This window comes from Alosa sapidissima, chromosome 4, assembly GCF_018492685.1.
Source record: "Alosa sapidissima isolate fAloSap1 chromosome 4, fAloSap1.pri, whole genome shotgun sequence".
NCBI lineage: Eukaryota > Metazoa > Chordata > Actinopteri > Clupeiformes > Clupeidae > Alosa > Alosa sapidissima.
Genome location: NC_055960.1, coordinates 14,910,489 through 14,933,446, shown reverse-complemented (window position 1 = coordinate 14,933,446; position 22,958 = coordinate 14,910,489). Strand labels below are relative to the sequence as shown.

Genomic DNA, 22,958 nt, shown 5'->3' with positions numbered 1-22,958 from the left:
CATGCAGAGGTGCAAGCTTGTCCTTGTCTGTAGTTTATGTTAGTAGGGCTGTGGTGATTTGTTTTATCACACCAGCCTCTGGAGCGTGTTTTTACAGCACTTCATTTTTACTAAAGTGCCATTGTGAGATGTGTTTGTTATTCGTGCACTCAAATTGCGAAGCCTTGTCTTTTCAGCCACTAGAGGGCACCAGAAGCATGCCATATTTCCGTTCCCTGGCATGTCGCTGAGTTTGCTCAATCGGCAGTAACACTCGGCATCTAGCCCTTTTCACTTTGGCACTTTTATCCCCTTTTCACCTATCATTCTTGCTGAATATGAAATATCACCTGATTTATTTTGCATGTCTGCATCTCATCTCCATTTCTGGCTGATGGCAAAGTGAGAGACTTTTGGCAAAGAGAGAGAGAGAGACTTTTGCCATTGACAGTTTTGCACGTAGGTGTTTCATCCGCTTGGCTTCATAGTCAAGTGTGAGTGAGGGAAATGACTGTGAGAGAGAGAGAGTGTGTGTGTGTGTGTGTGGGTGAGGGTGTGTATGGCAGATCTGAGTGATGGCACATGGAGATCATCTGCTTTGCCCACGGCATTTAGATGCGCACACACACACACACACACACACACACACACACACACACACACACACACACAGCCAAGCACATAGGTATGAAATTCACATTTACTCCAAGCAGACGGGATGAGTGAGAGTGGGGAAAGAGAGAAAAAGAAAGAGTGAGAGTGGGGAAAGAGAGAGAAAGAAAGAGTGAGAGAGAAAGACAGTATGAGAGAGAAAGGGGAAAGAGATAGAGAAAGAAAGACAGAAAAAGAAAGAGTGAGAGTGGGGAGGTGAACTGGCAGCCTGAAGGAAAGCCGTTACAAAACACCCACAGCTGTGATCTGAGATGTGATCACCACCTCTCTTACTTTCTCTGTCTGTCCATATCTCTCTATCTCTCTCTCTCTCTCTCTCTTTCTCACACACACACACACAGACACACACACACACACGCACGCACACAGGCCCCAGATGTGGGGCGAATCCAACACAAACAGAGGTGCGCGCACGTGACCCCGGGCCGTGAGCTACCAGCGCGTGAGTGAGCGAGCGAGCGAGTGCGAGGGATCATGGCGTGTGTTTTGCCCATCTGGAAAAATAACAGCGCAGGTCGAGCTCCCGTGCCCCTCTCTCCCTCCTTCTCCCGCTCTCTGTTTTCTTCTTCTTCTGCAATCCCACGTTCTCCGGGCTGCTGCTCCCCGCCCCCTGCCCCTCCCAGTGCACCGGGTCTGGCCCACCCGAGTCCAATTTGTCGGGCTGATCCCCCTGTTTGCTTTCCTGTTGCACATTGGTCACAGTGGATTGCGCAGCAAACAGGTGGAACGCCCTACAAGTAGTGTTTGGATTTAAAAGGTGGGTGATCGGAAGGGGCAACTACACCCCCCTCCCTCCCACACACACACACACACACTGCCACAAATAGACCACTACAACCACCATCACTCACCCCAGCCCCCACCACTCCCTTCTGCTGCAATGATAATCATCTGGGGGAAAGATAGCCTTCTCTCGGCTTCTTGAAGTTGAGGTGCTATTGAAGGCATGCCTTATTTTACTCACGGAGGTGGAACTGAGGAGAATGGCAGTGGTATCTCTCCATGTGAGGGATTTGCTTTGCATGTTGTACCCTAGATATACGACTTTGAATATTTTCCATAGCCAGTGAATGGCATCTGTCCCCCCACTTGTAGAACAAAGGAATCATTATTCATGACCTCCCCATCCATCCTCCTAATTTGCCACCTGAACCTGCTGTTAATATGCCAAATACATTGCCCTGTCATAGATACCGGTAAACAGATTGATAGATTACTTTACTTTTCCCCAAAGGGAAATTTTGGTGTTACAGCATCAACAACTACTGTATATACAAATTTATTCTGTGAAATAGCAGGCAAAAACATATGTGCCACATTTATTGGATGATAAAGAGTGTACATTTTCATTTGTGACCAAAATAACAATCGGTGCAGTTTTGAGTGACACCGGAATGGGCATAGCCTGAATAGCATATTGCATAGGCTTTGGGGAGCAACTTGTTAGCTCAATGTAAAGCGGTATTTTCAGCCACTAACTTTTCCCAAAAAATCACATGATATGTTACTCTGGAGAGGGTTTCAGCAGACAAATTGAAGTCATTTTACCTTTGTAAGTTGTAGTTGGTAAGTAAGGTATTGAAACTGTGACTGCCCCCCCTGTGGACTGTGCAGTCATTTCATTATCCTGCTCTTCTTCAGGTTGCCGCCATCTTGTGAGGAAAAAGTAGATTACTGAACTCGCCTCCTTTCGCATTCTTTGACAGTTTGTGCTGCATTCGGTAATCGACTTGTTTTCATTGTGAGATTATGATACATTTATAATAGAACATGTATTATACCTTTTTTTACTCAACTTTACCAGGAGTGCCAATAAATGCAGAGGGCACATTTCTCTCTCTCTCTCTCTCTGTCTGTGTGTGTCTGTGTGTTTCTGTGTGTGTTCAGATGTTTGTGTGTGTGCAAATTTGCAGTGGTCTCTTAATTTTGAATATGGCCATCAACTCATTCGAATGTCACTCAGCAACCGTAGGATGACATCAGAAAAATGTGCAGTCGTTTCTTATTCGTATTCCTGGTAGGTGCTGGTAGGTTCGTATCGCTCAGTAGATAGACAAGACAAGGTGGAGATACACACGGACTAGCAGACCAGAAGAACCGACAACGTCAACATGAGCAAAACAACAGAAGCAGAGGAACGGGAGAAGGGAAACAAAAGTGGTGAGGGTGGGGTAGCGAGAGCGAGCGGGCGGGCGGGCGGGCGGACAGGCAGATGGGCGCTCATATCCTGTAGATGTTTGCGCTGATCCGTGGCACTGTGTGTTTAGCCTCCCTCATCTGGCCGAGGCTGGCAGCGGAGCAGACGCTCAGACAGGCCTGTTTATTTTTCACCCAGCCTATGAGGGAGAGATTTACGCCCCACGTGTGAAGGCCTGGATGCTTCCTTCCTCCGTCCCTCTCCCCCCCCCCCCCCCCCCCCCCTTAACCTGCACACATGCCTTCAGCCTCTCTCTCCTTCTCTCTTTGTGTTTGGAAATCAAACACAGGCCAGGCAGCGAATGAGGCCCCTTTCTCCTCTCTTCCCCCTCTCTCTCTCTCTCATATGTGCCACAGATCTGCATGGCTACAGGGATTCAGAGACTCAGAGAAAGCTGCATGGCCGGGTCACATACCGACCTGGAGTGCTCAGCTTGTGCAGACTCAAGCCGGACTTCTTTAAGCCAGCACTGCAAAAAAAAAAAAAATTCTAACAGTTTGAAATGAACAGTGGAGATTTTTTTTCTTGTTGCTCTCTATACTTAGGTGGACATTAAGGCTTTTCCAAGCGTCAGGTTGCCAATATACCCCTGAGGGGGTTTGGTCTTCATTTCTTTGTGTCTGCGAAAGCTTAAAGCGATGGTTCGGAGTAATTTCACCCTAGGGTCTTTTGCACCATGACCCCGAGCCAAACACCCTCCCAGAACCTGTTTTCCCTTGGTCGAACCCTAGTCGAGTAGCACTGTCAGAAACTAATGACGTTCTGCAGTCGTAATGGTACCAACTTTTATCTCGTAAATTACCCCACTAATAATGCCCTGAATGGTACGAAACTTCTACAGTAGTACAACTGTGGCCTTTAGTCATAAAACGAGGCATTGAAACCAAGAGTTTATTTAAATAATACTTGCCTGATGGATGCTACTATCTGCTACTATACCGCAGCGTCGAAGTTACTTGTCCTGGCAGGAAGCATGCATAAGGATGTAGATCCAGGAATGCACTAATATTTTGTTCGTTGTACCAGTTTGCAACAATTATTAGTTATATAACACTAAGTTATAAACACTTCGGAAAAAAAAATATTAAAAACTGGATATACCAAAAAACGTTGATGTAATCGCTTCCTGCCAGGACTTTTACAGGCTTTTCCCAAATCACGGAAGTAACGTCGACGCAGCGGTATAGTAGAAGATAGTAGCATCCATCAGGCAAGTATTATTTAAATACTCTTGGTGTATTTACAAACTTTTCAATGCCTCGTTTTATTAGTAAAGAACATAGTTGTACTACTGTAGAAGTTTCGTACCATTCAGGGCATTATTAGTGGGGTAATCTACAAGATAAAAGTTGGTACCATTACGACTGCAGAAACTCATTCGTTTCTGACAGCGCCAAGGGAAAACAGGTTCTGGGAGGGTGTTTGGCTCGGGGTCATGGTGCAAAGGACCCTAGGGTGAAATTACTCCGAACCATCGCTTTAAAGGGACTTTCTTATAAATGCGTTTCTCATTGGAATGACTCTGCTGTTTGAGCAAGGTTGGCAGGAGGGAGAGTGGGGGGGGGGGGGGGGGGGGTGAGTTGGAGGGGGGGTGGGGGGGTTGGGGAGATCGGGAGTATTTGTGGGGAGGAACAGCGCGTCCGCTTGAGTTTGGCAGGACGTCCGAGCATATTGGTGCTGGCACTGAACTCAAGACAGGGAGCCGAGAAGAGACCCAGCTGCTCCCTGAGACATTCAGACCCCCACCACCACCGCCCTTCTAGCACACGCACACACACACACACACACACACACACACACACACACACACACACACGCACACACACTAACAGGCACATCACACACCACACACACACTCTTAATATACACACACTCCATACAGACTTTTCTCTCTCACACACACACACACACACACACACACACACACACACACACTGTCCTCCACCTCCACCTCCACATCCACATACTGAACTCGCCCTTCCCTCTTAGTCTCCTTTTCGTGCACAAGTGCCACACTCCCCACGAGCCTCACCTACCACCCAAGCAAAGCAACCACAGTGTCCTTTCAGTAATCCTCTTCCCACGGGGGACCACGAGGTCCGGCTTCCTCACCATCAGCACCTAGATTATTCCTGCTCTGGCACCCCACCCCACCCCACCCAATTACACACCCCCGAGTGCTGGGTTCACTGTGCAGGCCTCTAAACACACACACACAGCTGCCACGACGCAGCCCTCTTTAGCAGACACAAGCACACACACACACACACACACACACACACACACACACACAGAGAGAGAGAGAGAGACGCGCCGCAGGGCCAACTAAAGACCGAGTGACAGTGCCCCAATCCTTTTTGCGGCTCAGGCTGACTGCGAGAGTTGGGTTACATCTTCCCAGCGGTAGCCTCGGCGCGGACCAAGAGGCAGTTGACAGGCATCCAGGGTTTTTATTTTGTGATGGACATTCATCACGCCCGGTGACTGATTAACCCATTTGGCCTGGCTGGACGGCCCTCACAGCATGCGCGTGTGTGCGGAGCGACTGTCGACACTGCATAAAATCTGAAGCGATTGCCTGGACGTTCCCAGGCGGGGAGGGGGGGCTTTTCCGGACCCTTTAATAAGGAATCCTGGCGCTCCGATGCCTGGAAACGGCATCATAACTTTACCATACAGCTGTGGGATGATGAGGATGTCCTAATATGTCCCATCACTGCGCGTGTGATTGTGTACGTCCTGTATGGTAGGAAAAAAGGGGGGCAAGTGTTTGTGTGTGTGTTTGTGTGTGTGTGTGTTTGTGTGTGTGTGTGTGTGTGTGTGTGTGTGTGTGTGTGTGTGTGTGTGTGTGTGTGTGTGTGTGTGTGTGTGTGTGTGTGTGTGTCTGCACTATGGGAGGTGTGGGAAAGGGGGAGCATTGAGGAGGCCAACGCGGTTTGTTTTCATCAGCCTGACAGGTTGTTGGTTGTTGTCGTGCTCTCTCTCTCGCGCTCTCTCTCTCTCTCGTCCTCCTCGCTCTTTTGACACTCTCAGTAGGACGCTTGTTGGCAGGTCCGGTCTCTGGGAAGCCCAACGCAGATTAGAGCTGAAGTCTAATACATCTGGATAGAACATGACACTGGCTTAGGCTCTTGCTGATGACCAGTTGAGCGGCTCTGGATGTAAAGCAATGCAATGCACATTAGTCCTCTCTCTCTCTCTCTCTCTCTCTCTCTCTCTCTCTCTCTCTCTCTCTCTCTCTTTTTTTCTCTCTTTTCTTCCACTTTCTTTCGATCTCCTCCCTCTCTGCATGCTAACACACACACACACACACACACACACATATTTATATATTACATCCAAGGCAAGTTGGGAGATCTGGCTTTGGTAGAGGAAGCCAAGCACAGCAGGCAGATAGATTTCTGAGTCCTGGGGCTTACACAAAAGGTGCAGTAATGTACGTTTTTATGTGTCTTCCAAAGCTTAGCCTTAACATATTGTCAACAGCGCATTTTCATCAAGGAACTGATGTCGTAAATCAGTCCCGGCTCCCATTTAAGCCAACATAATTCAGACTCGAGGGCTTGAGAAAGTGACACTGCAGTGATAAAGCCCTCGGTATCCCACTTATCACCTGGCTGCTGTAATCACTCACCATGAGTTATTTCACCCACAAGAATGGCGAGTTAATGCAACCTTAATTTTTCGGGATTGCGGCACTCTCTTGTACGTTATTATGTCATGAGTTACGAGCGCCGAGGGTAGGGATCAAAACGGCCCGCAGACACATTGGGCACTCGCGCACGCCGTAGTTCTGTCTCAGGTCAGGCAGAGCAGACCGATAGATCTTGAGACGGCCAGTGGTGGCCAACCGGTAATTTTTGGACGAGGAGGACGCTGAAGCCAAGCGTTTTCACTTGGAACGATTCTTGTAGCACACACACCGGAAGCTACAGTTTCTGAACATGTCTTTACAATTCTGCCAGATATGTTTTTTTTTTCCTTTGCTTCATCCAGTCCATCGAGCATCAACATTTTATTTTATTGAACGTGTCCTCATACTTCTGCCAGAGATGTTTTTTTTTTTTTTCATCCAATCTGTCAAACATTGACACTGAACATTTGATTTATGTGTCAATGGAGCTACAGTACTTTGTGCAACCCTTATCTTGTTCTGTAACTCTTGGACTCTCCGTAGTGTTTTGCACTGTGTAGTGTGTGTGTGTGTGTGTGTGTGTGTGTGTGTGTGTGTGTGTGTGTGGTGGGGGGGGGTGTTTATTTCAGACACACTGTCGCACAGGGAGGAGGCCGTGCTGATTAGCATATCTCCACAGGTCTCAGGGCTATGTTTGCTTCCCACAATTTTCTGCGTGTTTGCCTCAATCGGGGCAGAAAACGATCGCAGCCTCGCATGTGGTTCCAATTACCGCAGACGGTCTGGCGCGGAACGCCGAGAAGCAGGCCGAGCGATCAGGGAGGGTGGTGGTGGGGCAGGGGGTGCAGGAGGCTTTTGGAGGTAGAAAGGGGGGGGGGGCTAGCCTGGGATAGGGGGGGGGGGGGCTTGTGGAGAAATGGGGTTCTCTGAAAACACACCCCCCCCCCAGACCAAAAACACCCCCTTAGACCTGTGACCTAAACAGGAATGTGTCCTGGAGCTGCAGCGGTGCGAACCGTACTGAACCCTGCACCGACGAGAGTGCCTCAGGCTGCCGCCAAGCCTCTCGCCAGAACCCCTGCCTGCCATCAGTACCGGGACTGCGTGGAGCCGAGACCCGCTTCCGGTATGGCAGAGAGAGTGATGGATCGCAAGTTTGTGTTGATTGGAGGAGTGCGATGATGAACAGCAGGGGTTTATGAACAGTAACAGAGAGAGGGAGAGAGAATGAGTGAGGAAGGAGAAAGTTAGTGCGCGAGAATATAAGTGAGCGCTATGTGCTTTTCCCCTCATGAAGGAAGAACGGCCTTGTAAAACCAGACTGAGGTTAACCTCTAATTACAGGGCAAGCCCCGGCGCCTCGTGCTGCGCTGTGATTTATCCCTCTCTGCATCTCTTTCTCTCTCTCTCTCTTGCTTTCTCTCTTTCTCTCTCTCTCTCTCTCTCTCTCTCTTTTTCATTCTCTCTCCAGCTCTGTCTGTCTCTCTCTCTTGGGCTCTGGTTGAGGTGCAACCCACCTCCAGCTTCCTATACAGCAGTGCACATCCTCAACCCATTCCCAACCACCCACACTTACACACTCACACACTCACTCACACACACACTCTCACACTCCAGACGGCTTAATCCTTCAAAGCCCTACCCCCATCCCCTACATACTCATAGTGGCAGGAAAAAAAGGTGGATCGTGAATTATGTGGGTTTAATGTGCCACTGCCCTTACATCACTATGTGACTCCATCATTTTTAACATTCTTTAACCCCTGGAAATGAAATGGCATTGAGGTGCCATTCAACCCTGTAGCTGAACTCAAATTCCATTGAGTTCTTCTCAGTGTTATTCATCATGCGTGTTTTAAAAAAGGGTCGTGTATGAAAGTCACCCCAATTGAATCTGTGGCTGGAGGGAATTCACCGAGTTGAATGACCTGCAAAGGGCTTGTGCAACGGAGCTACTCTGTGCAGTATTCCCTGCGGTATAAAATCAACCGATCATGCAAAAACTCCCCTTTTGCGCCCGACTGTGTGGGAGCAGCCGTGGTGTTGTTTTGGGGTGGTGTCCTGGGAATCGCTCGCGCTGCACGGCCGCTGTGTCGGAGGCACCTGCCGGGGCGAGCGAGCGAGTGAACACTCTGACACCGATGTTTAGTTTAGCTCAAGTAACCGCTCGCGACGGCTGGAGACATCTGTAGGAAGCAGCCTGGGGTCAGGGCGGGTGAGCAGGCGCATGATGTCACTGCTTCATGTCAGCAAATATATAAATCTGTGCACACACACACACACACACACACACACACACACACACACACATACACACATATACATTTGCAGACACAAAGATGCATGCACACATACACACATACATATACAGTATAGACACACACACACACACACACACACACACACAAATACATTTGCAGACAAAAAGACACGCACACACACACACACACACCGAAGAGAGAGAGAAAACAGACACCCAGCACAGAGCAAATGTTGCTGTGAGAGTGTAAGGGGCCCCTGCGGTCTGCAGAGCCACGTTGGACCCAGAGGTTGGGCCGGTGACTGGACATCGTGGGGGGGGGTGGCCTGGACGTCGGCTGGGGGGGGGGGCTGTCCGGCCTGAGAGTGTCATAAAGCTGAGGTGCGGCCAGGCCTGGACTCTCCTGTGTGCTGTGTTCTGCTGAGCAGATAAAATGGTGGACATATCTTTGTTTCTGCTTTATTGTTGGTTTTTCATCTGGGCATTCTGTTCTGTTTTTCCAGCTATAATTGGTGTTTCTGGAAACGAAGGCACTAGGTCTGGTCTGTGTCTGCAGCAGGGTTGCTTGCTGTCTCCCTCTTAATCTGGATGTTTCTATTGCTTCTCTCTCTCTCTCTCTCTCTCTCTCTCTCTCTCATAGCTTTCTGCTGCTGAAGCCCTAATAATGTTACACGAGTTTTCAGCTGAAGTCTTCCCTTAGGCTCGGAACAGTAGTGGTGGGTTGCCGTTTGAGAGTGTTAGTCCTCTCTCCTGTGCACAGCCGTTTTATCCCATCCTGATCCCCGCCCCGCCCTGCCTCGTCCCCTTCCCCAGCCTGCGTCAGCCCTCAGACATGCCGCAGCTGCGTCGCCGGGGGTGACGGGAGTGCGCAGTCCGGGGGCACACACGCACCCCCCAACCCCACTCCGTCTCCGCTCGACACCGCAGGCTGCCATCCATCTCCTCCAACCTGTCAGCGCCTAATTGGTCTGCCAACACCACCTCTACCCCCATCTCTACCCCCCTGTTTTCCAACCACCAGACCCCCCCCCCCCTCACCCCCTGCACTTCTCCACCTGCTCCAACGAAGAGAAAAAAAACCTCTCTGGGGGGACATGTGTTGTCAAACTAGCTGATAATTAATTGGCTAACTAAAAGACTCCCTCTGACATCACTTGCTCTGAAGGGGAAACTTTGTAATGTCTTATGAGCCACTTAAGGCCAGGCCTCATGTGCTGAAATCTGTGGCGGGGACACAGCGTGTGTGTGTGTGTGTGTTTGTGTGTCTGTGTCTGTATGTGTCTGTGTGTGTGTGTCTGTCTGCATGTGTGTGCAGTAGTCTGGTTTTGGGGGAGTTACATCTTCTGTCAGTGGATTATTTGTTATAGGTTGTATAAGCCAGTGGCCTGTTGATAGGGCTGTAGCTTGTCTCTTTCCACCTCTTTCCTTTGGCTGCCATGTCAGACATCCTCAATGGCAACAGTGGGCCAAATGTTTGCCCGGCCAGAAAAAAAGGGGCCCACACAATGTAAATATTATGCCCTGTTTCTGGGAATGGTGTCTAATAGTGTTGGAATTGTTGTGTTGAATGTTTGCCAGCAGGCTTATTCCAAACTATCTAACACACCACCCCACCCCCCGACACCTGCTCAAACTTTAGGACATGTCTTAATTTGTCAAGAATATTGTTGTGTTATCTCTTTCTCTCTCTTTATCACTCTCTCTCTCTCACTGTTGCGCCCACAGACTCTCTCTGTCTCTATCTGCACAGGCTGATGGGAATTGAGTCAGAATTGTGGCTATGCATGTTCAAACACACACTTCTTGCACTGTGGCATTCAAAGCTGTCAGACGAAATTCTCCGGCAAGTGCACACAAATTCAGTGTGGTGGTGGGGGGGGGGGGGGGTGGTGACAGAGCCTCAGGTGTCGATGTTGATGGTCTGCGCAGAACACACTTGCCACGTTTTCACAGGCCAACCTGTTTTACAGGCTTTAAAGACAAATACAGAAACAAATGAAACTGTGCAAGGCACAGTGAAGTGTTATACTCACGCTCAAACCTGCCCCAAACTTACCCCACCACCCCCCTAAAAGTGCCCCTGTGCTGACTGGCTCACACAGTGCACACTCAGAAGTTCGTGTGTGTGCGGTGTGGGTGTGTGTGTTTGTGTGTGTGTGCCTGTGCCTGTGCCTGCACTGCGTGTGCATGCAAGCCAAAGGACTGTGTGTATCTGTGTTTATTCAAGTTTTATCTCTCCTTCTCTTACCACCTCTTTTTCTCTCCCCCCTCTCTCTTTCTTTTTCTCTCTCTCTGTCTCCCTCTCTCTCTCTCTTTCTCTCTCTCTGGCAGGAACACACAGCTGTCAGGGAGCCTGTAACACTCCACAGACCCCCCTTTCACACACACACACACACACACACACACTGTGCACCACGTTGGGCACCACGTTGGGCAGAGCGCTGGTTGACTGCTCACACTGTCCGGTGCAGGCCTCCGCTCTACTCCCCCCCCCTACCCAATCCCTCCACTCCCCTTATTTATGTGTTTATTTTGTTTTCCTAAAAGGCCTTCTCTCTCCCCCTCGAGGTCTTACTGACGCTCCGCTGGTATCGACGTCATAATCTGCTCTCCCGGGGGCCACGCGATAAGACCACTCGGCTCCCGCCTGATTCATAACGAGGTGTGACATTAGATCACCGTGTTTAAGATAAGAGTTTGTTACCTCTTTTTTTAACCCCCCCCCCAACCTCTCCCTCATCTCTCTCTCACTCCCTCCCTCCATCCCACTTTTTGTCTTGCTCGTAAATCACCCCCGTGGATGATCTGCTTCTGCGATTATAATTTAAATGGAGGATATTGCCAATTACGGACGGCTTAAGACAGGCAAGTGAAGACCTAATTGAGATCCGGCACTAATCCAGATTGATGGGGCACGTGGACGTGGTCACGTTAGTCGAGCAGGTCCGCGGAGTCTTGCGGTGAGAATTTTAATTGCAAAATACCTTTTTGGTTTTTAGCCCTCAGCGGTGTGAGGGAGAACCAAAGATAACAGATCTGCTCTCAGAAGAATGACATGCAGTGGGCCGATCAGCCAACTGTCACACACATACACACGCATGGACACACACACACACACACACACACACACACACACACACACACACACACAAGCTGGAGGCAGAGTTTATCTAACATGCACAAAGCAAAACAGCCCCTGACGGACGTCGTAAATCACTGTAGGCAAACAGGTTGGAAAAGCTTATTAGTTAGCATGATGAAACAAGAGACAGCTTGCGTTCTTGCTGCTCAGCTCCAGTGATTTATCGATCTGACGGCTCACCGCAAATAAAGAACACGTTTTAATGAACCTGAGAATTAATTAGACATCCAATATGCTAGGTTGTGTTTGTGCACACTGGTTAAAACAAAGCAAGCGAAAGCCAAAAAAAACTCCCGAGAGAACAAAGTCTCAGACTGTTTGACCGCTCGTGTGTTCAAACTTTTTCTTTGCAAGCCAGCCTCTTCAACTATATAATCGCACACATCTTGCGTAAAGGTGCTAGCCAGGCTTGCTATTGGGAGAACTGTGAAATTCAGCCGTCACAGGAGAGAGTGGGATGAGGAGGCGAGAGAGGGAGAGGGGGATCCTTGGCCGTACGGACGGGAGCGGTCAGGCCAGCTGCATTAGCAGGTAATAAATGTGGGATTAGGTCCGGGGCCGCAGATTTCCTGCTCACCTCGCAGCGTCTTCGGACTGGGCTCGCTGGGATCCCGCTTCCTGGCCAATCAGACTGCGCCCATGGCTGGGCCAGCCATCTGACTCGCATCTGCATCCTGTTGCACAATCCCATCCCCACCCCCCCAACACACACATACACACACACACACACACACACACACACAAATATAACAAATACACAAAATACACACATTTATGCCATATTTCTCCCTTATTACATCTGTCTCAGTTCCCAGCTCCCTTGCTCCAGGAATCTTCCCAGAATGCACTGGGGAATCCTTACCCTTCTTCCATCCTTCTTTATCCCTTGCTTACCATCTCAACTCAAGATTTTATTTAGCATTGTTCTCTTTTGTTCTCATCATCTCTTATAATTTCTTTTTTTTTTTGCTGACTGCAACTTCAGGTAGATCATGTCTTTTGTTTATTAGACAAAAGCAGTTTTTTTTTTTCAATTTCCTTTCTCAAACTCTTGTCAAAGTTGAATCAGTGTCTCCTCCCCAACCCCAGTACCACTCAGTGACCGTCAGTGCCTCTGTGGATGCCTCTTTGGGGCCCCGTCGCTACCTTGAGGTGTGTGTGTGTGTGTGTGTGTGTGTGTGTGTGTGCGCGTGCGCGTGTGTGCGTGTTAGACTGCACCTCTGGGCCCCAGCTGCACACTGTCGCTGGTGGTGTGGGTTTGTGCGGGGCTGCTGAGCGAAGTTCTTTGTCTGTGTCAGGGGACAGTAAATAACCCCAGCTGTCACGCATCCTGTGGGCTCTTAAACATGTCAGTGTGCGTGCGTGCGTGCGTGCGTGTGTGTGTGTGTGTGTGTGTGTGTGTGTGTGTGTGTGTGTGTGTGCAGACCCCTTCTCAGGGAGCAGTGAAGGGCGTTGAGAACGGTTGTGTTTTCAAGTGCCTTGTCACAATGAGCAGCTTCAGCTCCGTTAGCTGCAGGCAACCTACCAACCTGTGGAAGGTCTTTGTAAGGTGTGTGTGTGTGTGTGTGTACGCCCGTATGTAACTGAACAGTCCCCACAAACGTCTCCTTTCACTCAGCTAATAAATTATCAGTGCAGCAAACTACCAGCTGTACGTCAAGGCCGTTATTATGTGGCAAGAGCGGATTCAAATTTTTCGCCAACCGTCTGCTGCGCCTTATCGGGCGAATCTGTGGGTTAATTCATTTGCTTTAGCGCGGCTCACAATTCAAATCGAGCTTTGACGCTGACTGCTCGTAAACGCCACTGAGCACTGAATGCGGTTGAGAACTGGGCGAGCCTGCCTCAGCCTCGCAAAGAAGGACTGGTCATTCCGCTGGCCAAGACAGCACTGCGACTTGCATGAGTTGCATCACGACGGACAGGTTCATTGCTATTCCGCACAGGCCGTCTGACCTATTAAAGTCGTTTGTCAAATTGCAGGCAGAGGCGACCTCTGCAATCGGGCTGGATGGAAATGTATTTTGACGTGTGTTCCAGCTGAAGGCGGAGGCCACGCTGGCCCGTAACGGCCCACGACAGGCCGCAGCCACGGGGAATACTAATGCGCCGGACAGAGTGACAACCGGGACGCTCGTCTTTATCTGCCAATGATAAAGTATCGCAGGGCCACAAACAGATACACACACACACACACACACACACATATACACAGACATACAGTTGTGCTCCTACAGTAAGTTTACACACCCATGCTAAAGTTGACTAAAAATATTAAAATACCCCCAAAATTAAAATACCCCCACATCATCACATACCCTTCACCATACCTAGAGATTGGCTGTGTGTGTAAACTTATGAGCACAACTGTACATACAAACACATGCGCTCTCACAGGCTCACACATGCACTCTCACTCCCACAAGACTGTGACCGCATGTGATTCACAGTCATAAGTTCCAGACATCCAGCTTTCTTTCCACTGACTAACACACACAGAAACACACACACACACACACACACACACACACACACACACACACACACACACACACACACACACACACACACACAATCTTGGCAGGTTGTCCTGCTATTGTTAAATGACACAGGTGTTTGAGGTCAGGGTGCTGATGAATGACATTGCTGGAATGGACTTGGTGATAAACATCTGTGTGTCAGTTCCATCCACTCATAACAGAGTCTTATACTGTAGCACACACTGATGCAGGAAATGAGTCCTACACCCCCACACCCCTACACTACACACACACACACACAAATATATTCACACTAATACCCAACCGTTTGCATTACAAATGGTTTCAAACTGTAGGACCTCATGATGAAGCTGCTTCATTTCAACTTTAGCTATGCCGGGGAGCAGACTCTAGCAGGGGCCAGTGACTGGATTACTGACAGTCTGTTCTTCTCACTTTCCCAGCCATCTGCAGTCAGCATTGTCTAATAAAACCTTGTACCTCCACCTTGGTAAATGTACGCCTGAATGACCGGCTGTTGAATGTCCCTGCTTTTCAGATTGTGGACGACTTTATTGAGTGGGTGGGAGTTGCAGGCGTTGGATTCCTCTCGAATCCAAGTTCTCGCACATAAGATCGCACAGCATTTAGGCTCGGATGTAGCATTTGTGAATTCAGCGTTGCACAAGTTGAAACGAAATGAAAAGAACAGTGCATCTGCACCTGATCAGACAAACCTCCCCCTCTCAGGACGGCGATATTAAATTAGCATCTGGGCTAACAACGGTGGCCAATCTGAGGGGCCACGTGCGTGAGCGAAGGCGTGTTTGATTTGGACGGCGTTTATTTATCATCTGTCACAACGAGTGGACCCCCCCCCCCCCCCCCCCCCTTCACAGTCCCGCCGTTTACAAGCGAGCTGGAGCGCAGCCGTGCATTTCACGTTGTCCTCGTCCCGCGGCCAACGCTGTGAAACGCACCGTCACAGGGAGGCTTTACCAAGTTTAGACGGGGATCATCATTACGCCAAACCATGCCAGGCAGCATCAGGCAGGGAGGGAGAGAGAGAGGGTGGGAGGGAGAGAGAGAGAGAGAGAGAGAGAAGGAGTGAGAGGGAGAGGGAAATGAAGGGAGAAAGGGGAGAAGGGGGAAAGAGAGGGCGGGAAAGAGAAGCAAGCAGCAGACTAAGGAATGAGAGAGGGTGGGAGGTTGAGAGAGGGAGGAAGAGAGAGGGGAAAAGAGAGAGAGAGAGAGAGAGAGAGAGAGGAGTGGAGGCATGTGCTTTTTATATGTACTGGCATGAAGCGCGGCACAGCATGTGTGCAGCAGATTTGTGCTGTGCCCTCTGCCCTCTGTGAATATTAATATGGAGAGTCTGCCCTGAGGGGACGGGCCCTCCGACATGGGGCCACTCTCTTCCTCACTACCTCCCATCACCCCCCCCCCCCCCCCTCAATCACACACACACACACTCTCTACACCCCCCCTCCAATCTCACACACACACACTCTCTCTACACCACCCCCCCCCCCCCCCCCCCCCCCGAATCACACACACTCTCTGTTTTGTCGCTAAGTTTTGACTAAATTTACTTTTGTATCTCTCTAAAACTACTGAAGAAGGACTCGGTTCTGATATGGACGTTCCCTTGAAATGATTGGCTGGTAGATGTAGGAGCAGTGCCTTAAGGTCCATCAGTTGTCATTATGGCAGCTTTAAAGGGGTCTAATAACCGAGTGAATGATTTGCATGGTACTGTTTACTCCCTCTGCCTCTGTGTCTTCCTCTCCCCATGTTTTGTTGTGTGTGTGCCTCTGGGATCATTGCTGGATCAGCAACATAGCCTTTAGCTGCACAAAAAAAGTGTGTTGTTCTGGTGATTTATTTGTGGTATTTATGTCAGCGTTTAGCCAGACTGACACAAGGAGCGGCGCATGCTTAAATCACCCATCACTGTCCGACTCCGCACGCGCTGTCGTAAAGAAATGGGCTAACTGGCCGCCCGCCCCAGCTGAGAGAGAGAGAGAGGCCTCCTCCCTTCCCTTCCCATCAGCCCTGGACCCAGTGTCCATGGCTGTCTGGCCAGTGTGAGGCTGACCACCTGCGTCTCACACGCGCACCCTTCTGCCAGAGGTGCTACATCCACATGTAAATCATGCTCTGCTTCACCAGATGATTGCCTGAAAATGTCTCACACACATAGTTTCTCTCCTCTTGTTTTCGACTCATATTTCTCTCTCTCTCTCTCTCTCTCTCTCTCTCTCTGTCTCTGTCTCTGTCTCTGTCTCTCTGTCTGTCTCCTTCTCTGTGCTGGTGTCTGGAAAGGTTGGCACTGTCCTGCCCATAATAAAAGACAGGTGGATTGTGTGTGTGTGTGTGTGTGTGTGTGTGTGTGTGTGTGTGTGTGTTTTCTTTCTTTATTTGGAAATGTACTTTTTCCAGTGGTGAGAGTGCACTTGGCTCTCTCACTGACGAGCACTAGAGCACACAGCTGCTGGGAGGGAATTTCATACACTTGATCTGTGGTGATTTTTAAAATTATTATTATTCGATATGTTATTTCCTGTAGGGGTGAAACAAACAACCACTTCTCGTCCCTTGAGTCGGAGGCATGTGATACCGTGTGTGGTGAAATCATGCAGCACATTTGCCCTATTTCTATTAATAATAGTCACAAAAAAAACATAATGATGTCTCCTAAGACAGCTGTTTGTCTCATAGGCCAGCATTGCATGATGTAGAATTGAGTTGTAGGCACTTTATGCTTAAAGGTGCAGTCAGCGATTGTACGCAATTTCAAGCCAATCATATTTTTTTGTCACATTCAGCGAACGTTTCTTCACGATCTGCTCGCTCCCGTGAGTACACACGTAAAAGTAGCCTATAATGTGTTTTATTTGGTCCTTGGATAAAATGTGACATACCTCGTTAGACAAAAGTGTCTGTTAAGAAATGTAAATAAACAAGTGTGACTTCATGCGCAATCGCTGACTGCACCTTTAACATCTAGATGCAGTTTGCATTAATTCAGGCCGTTTGTATTTATTGACTTGAACAATCAGATGCACAAATATCAGTAAACCATCAGTCATATGGAACGCATCAGTATTACAGAGTCCATTTCAGATGAGAATATCATGGCCTATATACAGTAGGCCTAAAAAAAATGTGTATGTTGAACCAGACTAGGTGAGTACAGGACAGAAAGGTCCTGTAGTATTTGCAGTTTCCCCTCTTCTTATACGTGTTTCGCAAATTCCAGTGTCACGTTGTCATATTGACAAAAGGCATCGTCTATTAAAGGTCCAGTATGTAGGAAATAATGGAAAATAAACTGTAACCATTCCAAAAATGATCACCATATGTTGTCAGAGAGTGAGGAAACACGATGAATTGAAGTAATGGCTTATTTGACAACATTACTCTAACCCGTGAAACCCCGTAAAACCCATGAAAAAAAATCAGTTATGGGGCGGAATCTCTTGGAATTTTCGTTTATGTTTTGAACGATTAATTCTAGAATAGCGTATTAATAATGGGCTAGCGCGTCCTCCTATTTGGGTTGCCAAATTAGCAAAGGCCAACTGTCAACAGCTGTCAGTTGTAGTCATGAACGCCTACAAGAGGCAGGCAAATTTCCAAAATTAAAACAAGAAACAAATTAAGTGGACATCGGAGGAGCTTCCTGAGATGGTGACGTCTTCGTCAAACGAAGAATATCAAGTCTGACCCAGAGCTGGCCATATTTCTCCACAACAGGTAGCCTATGCTTAACTTCATCTGCATCGCTAACTTCAGCTACATATGTTACGTTGGTTAGAGAGGTATTTTTTGTTTTCACTGTTTCCGTAATGTGTAGCTGGGTCATGGTTGGAGAAACGTTAAAGCAGCTGCAGGTCAACTAATGTTAGCTAAGTCTTCATTACATCTGGCAACCCAGAAGAGGCTCGCGTCTGGTAGTCTTGAGAACGTTCACCAGTGTTTTGATTTTGGCCAACAGAACGTTCGGTAACAATCCTACAAATCGCACCTTTAAAGATACAATCCATGATTCGAAATTCATGTTAGGAAATATGTCTGCATTTGTTCTAACAAAAAAAAAAGAAAATCAGGAATAAGCTGAACATAATAGCTTGCAAATACTATTGAAATTGAGCTTTCAAATTGATCATGGTGAAGTGCATTGTTATGTGCCTTGTTGAAGGTATACGAAAGTCGCTCTGACTGCTCTCCTCCTGACAACGCTATAGGTGTCAGTTTCTCTGTTCCTGACACAACTCGCTGTTGTTTGACAGTTTGCCATCAGGGTCTCTTGTTCCCGACTTGCATGGCTGCCGTTCAGGTTGTAAGAGTTGTCTTGTCATGCCACTTGGGATGCCGTTTGTTGGAATGAGCTCCTGCTTTCTTGCTGATCATATTTCCGTCAAACTGGAAAGGATCACCTTAGTCATAGAAGTCATACAAGGCTTTAACACTTGTTTCGTCTCAGTGTAATGACAAGTTAAATGTGTTGTTGAAACAAAGATAAAAAGATAAAGCTATAAATGCTACAGTTCAACCACATCCTCATACACTGTATATGGGTTTCACAGTATGGGTTTATGACTTTATTTATTGTCCATACATACCTAAAGAACAGGGGCAGTTCATTGTGGTAAACATTTGACTAATTGTCCCCCATTTCCTCACTTCTAGATCCCCTTCTCTCTGGTGCAGTTTCCACTGTGGGAGTACTTGAAGGTAACTGTTCCCCAATTCATTTACTGTCCATTAACTGTCTTTGTCTCTTTCTTTCTCTCTATCACCCTGTCTTTTGCTCCCTCTCTCTGTCTATTCCTCTCTTTCTGTCTCCCTCTCTCTCACTCCCTTCTTTTTTCCCCTTTCCTTCCTTTTCTCTCTCTTTTTAGTTTGTGGAGAAGCTGTAATTCTCCCTGGTAATGATCGTGTACTAAAGGAATAACAGCCTGCTTATGACCTGACACATTTACAGCCTGAAAACCTCCATTTGCTCTTGTCTCTCTCTCTCTGAAATTATGCCCTCTTTTAATGGTCGCCATAGCAGTGATTAAAAAGAGACGCGATTTGTCACGAACTCCAACCGTGGCTAACGCATTTCGTTCCCCCCGCCTCCATACACACACACACACACACACACACACACACACACACACACACACACACACACACTCTCCAATTGTCTGCCCCTGGCCGAGTGAGTAAAAGTAATTTCTCTTTGAAAATGCAGCGTTTGTGTGAATGACATCATGTCTCTGGGGCGAGAGCAGAAAATTCCAGTACGTTTGGAGCCCAGCAGCCGGGTAGAGAAAGACAGGAGGAGAGAGAGAGAGAGAGAGAGAGAGTGAACGAGAAAGAAAGAAAGAAGCCGTTGGAGAGGACAATGCAGCACACAGCTGTGGGAGCGACAGAACTGCCGCTTGCCTGGTGGAGAATAAGAAGTGTCATTCAGAGCCCCCCAGCCTCTCGCACGTTCAAAGACATTCTCTCCAGGCCATCTGCACTGGGGAGCCGCATCGACAAGCATTTCACTGGATGCCACTTCCTCTGTCTTTGTCCAGCTCTTTCTCTAGAATTTTCTTTCTTTTCTTGCTTTTTTCTTGCTTACTTTCTTTTACTCGCTTTCTCTCTCTCTGTCAGTTACTCTGTCCATCACATCAGTGTCTTTCTTTCCTTTCTTTTCTCTCTCTCTCTCTCTCTCTCTCTCAGTTTCTTTCTTTCTTCCTGGGCTCGCTTGTCTTTTTCTCTTGGCCATTCCTGGAATCTGGCCCCTCGCGTCTGAAAGGCCTGCGTCCGCTCTCCTGGTGCTGGGCAGGCCTTTAGAGTCAGGAGAGCATGGAGAGGAGACAATCGAAGGAGAATGGCCGTTGGAGGCCCCTCTCTCTCTCTCTCTCTCTCTCTCTCTCTCTCTCTCTCTCTCTCTCTTTCTCCCCTCCGGCGTCCAGGAGGACGTGGGCCAGCCGTTTCACGGAACTGTCTTTTGATCCCCCCCCCAGCCCTCACCCCCCTCTCCCCAAACACTCAGAAAGTCATTCGGCTTGGCGTGAGATTTGATTAATGAGCAGCCAACTATCTTAAGGCTTCACTTTTATTAGTGTCTTTTAATCAAAATCAAATTCGGGCTCCTCACCTCTTGTGACCTGAAATAGGTTTTGTCATGCATGTTTTATGTAAAAGTGAACCGGTCTTATTTGGACAAAGTCAAATGTTTCTATCCTGCTAGCTGTTATACATGCTTACAATCACCCACACACAGCTCAGCTTTCCCTACTGGTCTGTGTGTGGTCTTGTAATGGCAGCCTGCCTGTCATGATGTCTGGGGATGACGTCTTGCTCTCTCTCCATGACTGGTGAATATTTTTGGATCTTTCTAAGCAGTTGCTCATTACTAATGACACACTAATCACCCTAATTACACTAATGCAGAGTATATGAGCATATTATGCAGATACCCAAAGCTGTGCCGCCAACAACTGAGCAGGCTGGGAGAGGAGTGCTGTGAGTGGGAGTGGAGGCCTGCGGGAGGCCCTATCTGCGTGAACTCATAACAGCAATGCCACTGAGTGAATGTGATTGCACACTTTTTCTTGAAGCAGTGCAAACACAATAGCTCTTGGTACACAAATATGCACATAATATGCAAACATGTTGATATCCTATCACAGAAAGGCAAAATATTGAGAGGCGTACAGACACACACACACACTCATAGATATCTTACACACCCAAGAACCCACTAAACGGTTACAGTATATCACACTCACAGATAAATTCACACATACACACTCACACTCACACTCCCACACACACACACACACACACATACATCCAGAGACACACTCTTATGGCTACTATCAAAGTCATGGAAAGGAAGACTCGTGCAGACGATGTGTTGAAAACTCCTGCAGCGTGCGGCATGGAGAGCATCAGCTCTACTTGTTTGACGGGTGATATAAATGATAAATGGCACTTGATGAAACTTCTTGTATTCTTGTGAAGATATTGGCTCTTATTTGGTTTGTATGTGGTGTTGAAAGTATCCCAAGTCCAATAACTAGCACCCCAGGGCTTGTTTGCTGCTAGCATCCCAGTTTCCTGCAGGGCTCGCGAGACGCCACTCATCCGGCCGGCGGCAGTCACCATGGATCATTCTCGGCTCGTCCAGGCACCGCAGACGCACGCCGCACCTCATCGTCCATTCACCACGAGCGCCAACGTCGTCCATCACAGTTTGGACCCCCAAAGAAAAAAGGGAAAAAAATAAAGAAAACATGTTATGGCCTAACCCACACAGGCCACAAGAGCTTTCGGCGGAGTGTCACCCAGTCGCTTGCACTCATTATCCACTCGACTGAAACCAGCCAAGCAAACCATGTGTTTACGATCCAGATGAACTCACCCAAAACCGGCACTGCCGCCTGCCAGTTTTGCAGAGTCTATTTACTCCACAAGCCCTGACTCACGCTATCGGCCTGCGCTCGCTAGCCATTTCAACACACACATTCACATATATGCACTCACATACATACAAGCAAGCACACACACACACACACACACACACACACAAATACACATACACTATCCACACACAAGCACACATAAGCACACACACATACTCAGACACACACACACACACCCACACACACACACCGCACACATGCACACACACAAACACTCACAAACACACATACACACGCTCAAATTAATACACACATATGTATACTCAAGCACACACATACATGTACAGACACGCGCACACACACACACACACACACACACACGCTTAGTTACCAACATAAGCACATGCCCGCAGTTGCCTAGGTGAACTTAAGGTCATGGCGAACAGAGAAGAGGTGGTCATGGCCGTGCTCTGCGGCCAACCTGGATTTGCTTCCAATTAGTTATTCATGAGGAGGAGTGGGAGTGTGGACGGCCCTCCAGCCGCCCGGCTCTTTGATGTGGGGAAACAAGGCCTCCCCTTTAATCTGCCACCTAATCAAACACACATGATGTATCTTGGCACTGAAATACACACACACACACACACACACACACCCCAAGCCTCTCCTGTATGTATGTGTACGTATGTGTGTCTCTGGATGTGTGTGTGTGTGTGTGTTTGTGTGTGTGTGTGTGTGTGTGTGTGTGTGTGTGTGTGTGTGTGTGTGTGTGTGTGTGTGTGTGTGTGTGTGTGTATGTGTGAATTTATCTGTGAGTGTGATATACTGTAACCGTTTAGTGGGTTCTTGGGCGTGTAAGATATCTATGAGTGTGTGTGTATGTACGCCTCTCAATATTTTGCCTTTCTGTGATAGGATATCAACATGTTTGCATATTATGTGCATATTTGTGTACCAAGAGCTATTGTGTTTGCACTGCTTCAAGAAAAAGTGTGCAATCACATTCACTCAGTGGCATTGCTGTTATGAGTTCATGTGAAGCCTGGCACGCAGATAGGGCCTCCCGCAGGCCTCCACTCCCACTCACAGCACTCCTCTCCCAGCCTGCTCAGTCCGACAGACCCCCTCAGAGAACCAAGCCAGGCCTCCAGAGAGACAATCTCCTCTTCTGGAATAATT

The 22,958-nt window shown here is 48.3% G+C and overlaps 1 protein-coding gene across 1 annotated transcript in view; it reads left to right on the top strand.

The window, feature by feature from the left end:
- Positions 1-22,958, top strand: part of slc25a26 (solute carrier family 25 member 26) — a 42,967-nt gene that overhangs the window by 13,936 nt on the left and 6,073 nt on the right. The window contains exon 6 of the mRNA XM_042089184.1: positions 19,060-19,188. Within this exon, the coding sequence (XP_041945118.1) occupies positions 19,060-19,188 (129 nt within the window). The remainder of the gene's footprint in view (positions 1-19,059; positions 19,189-22,958) is intronic.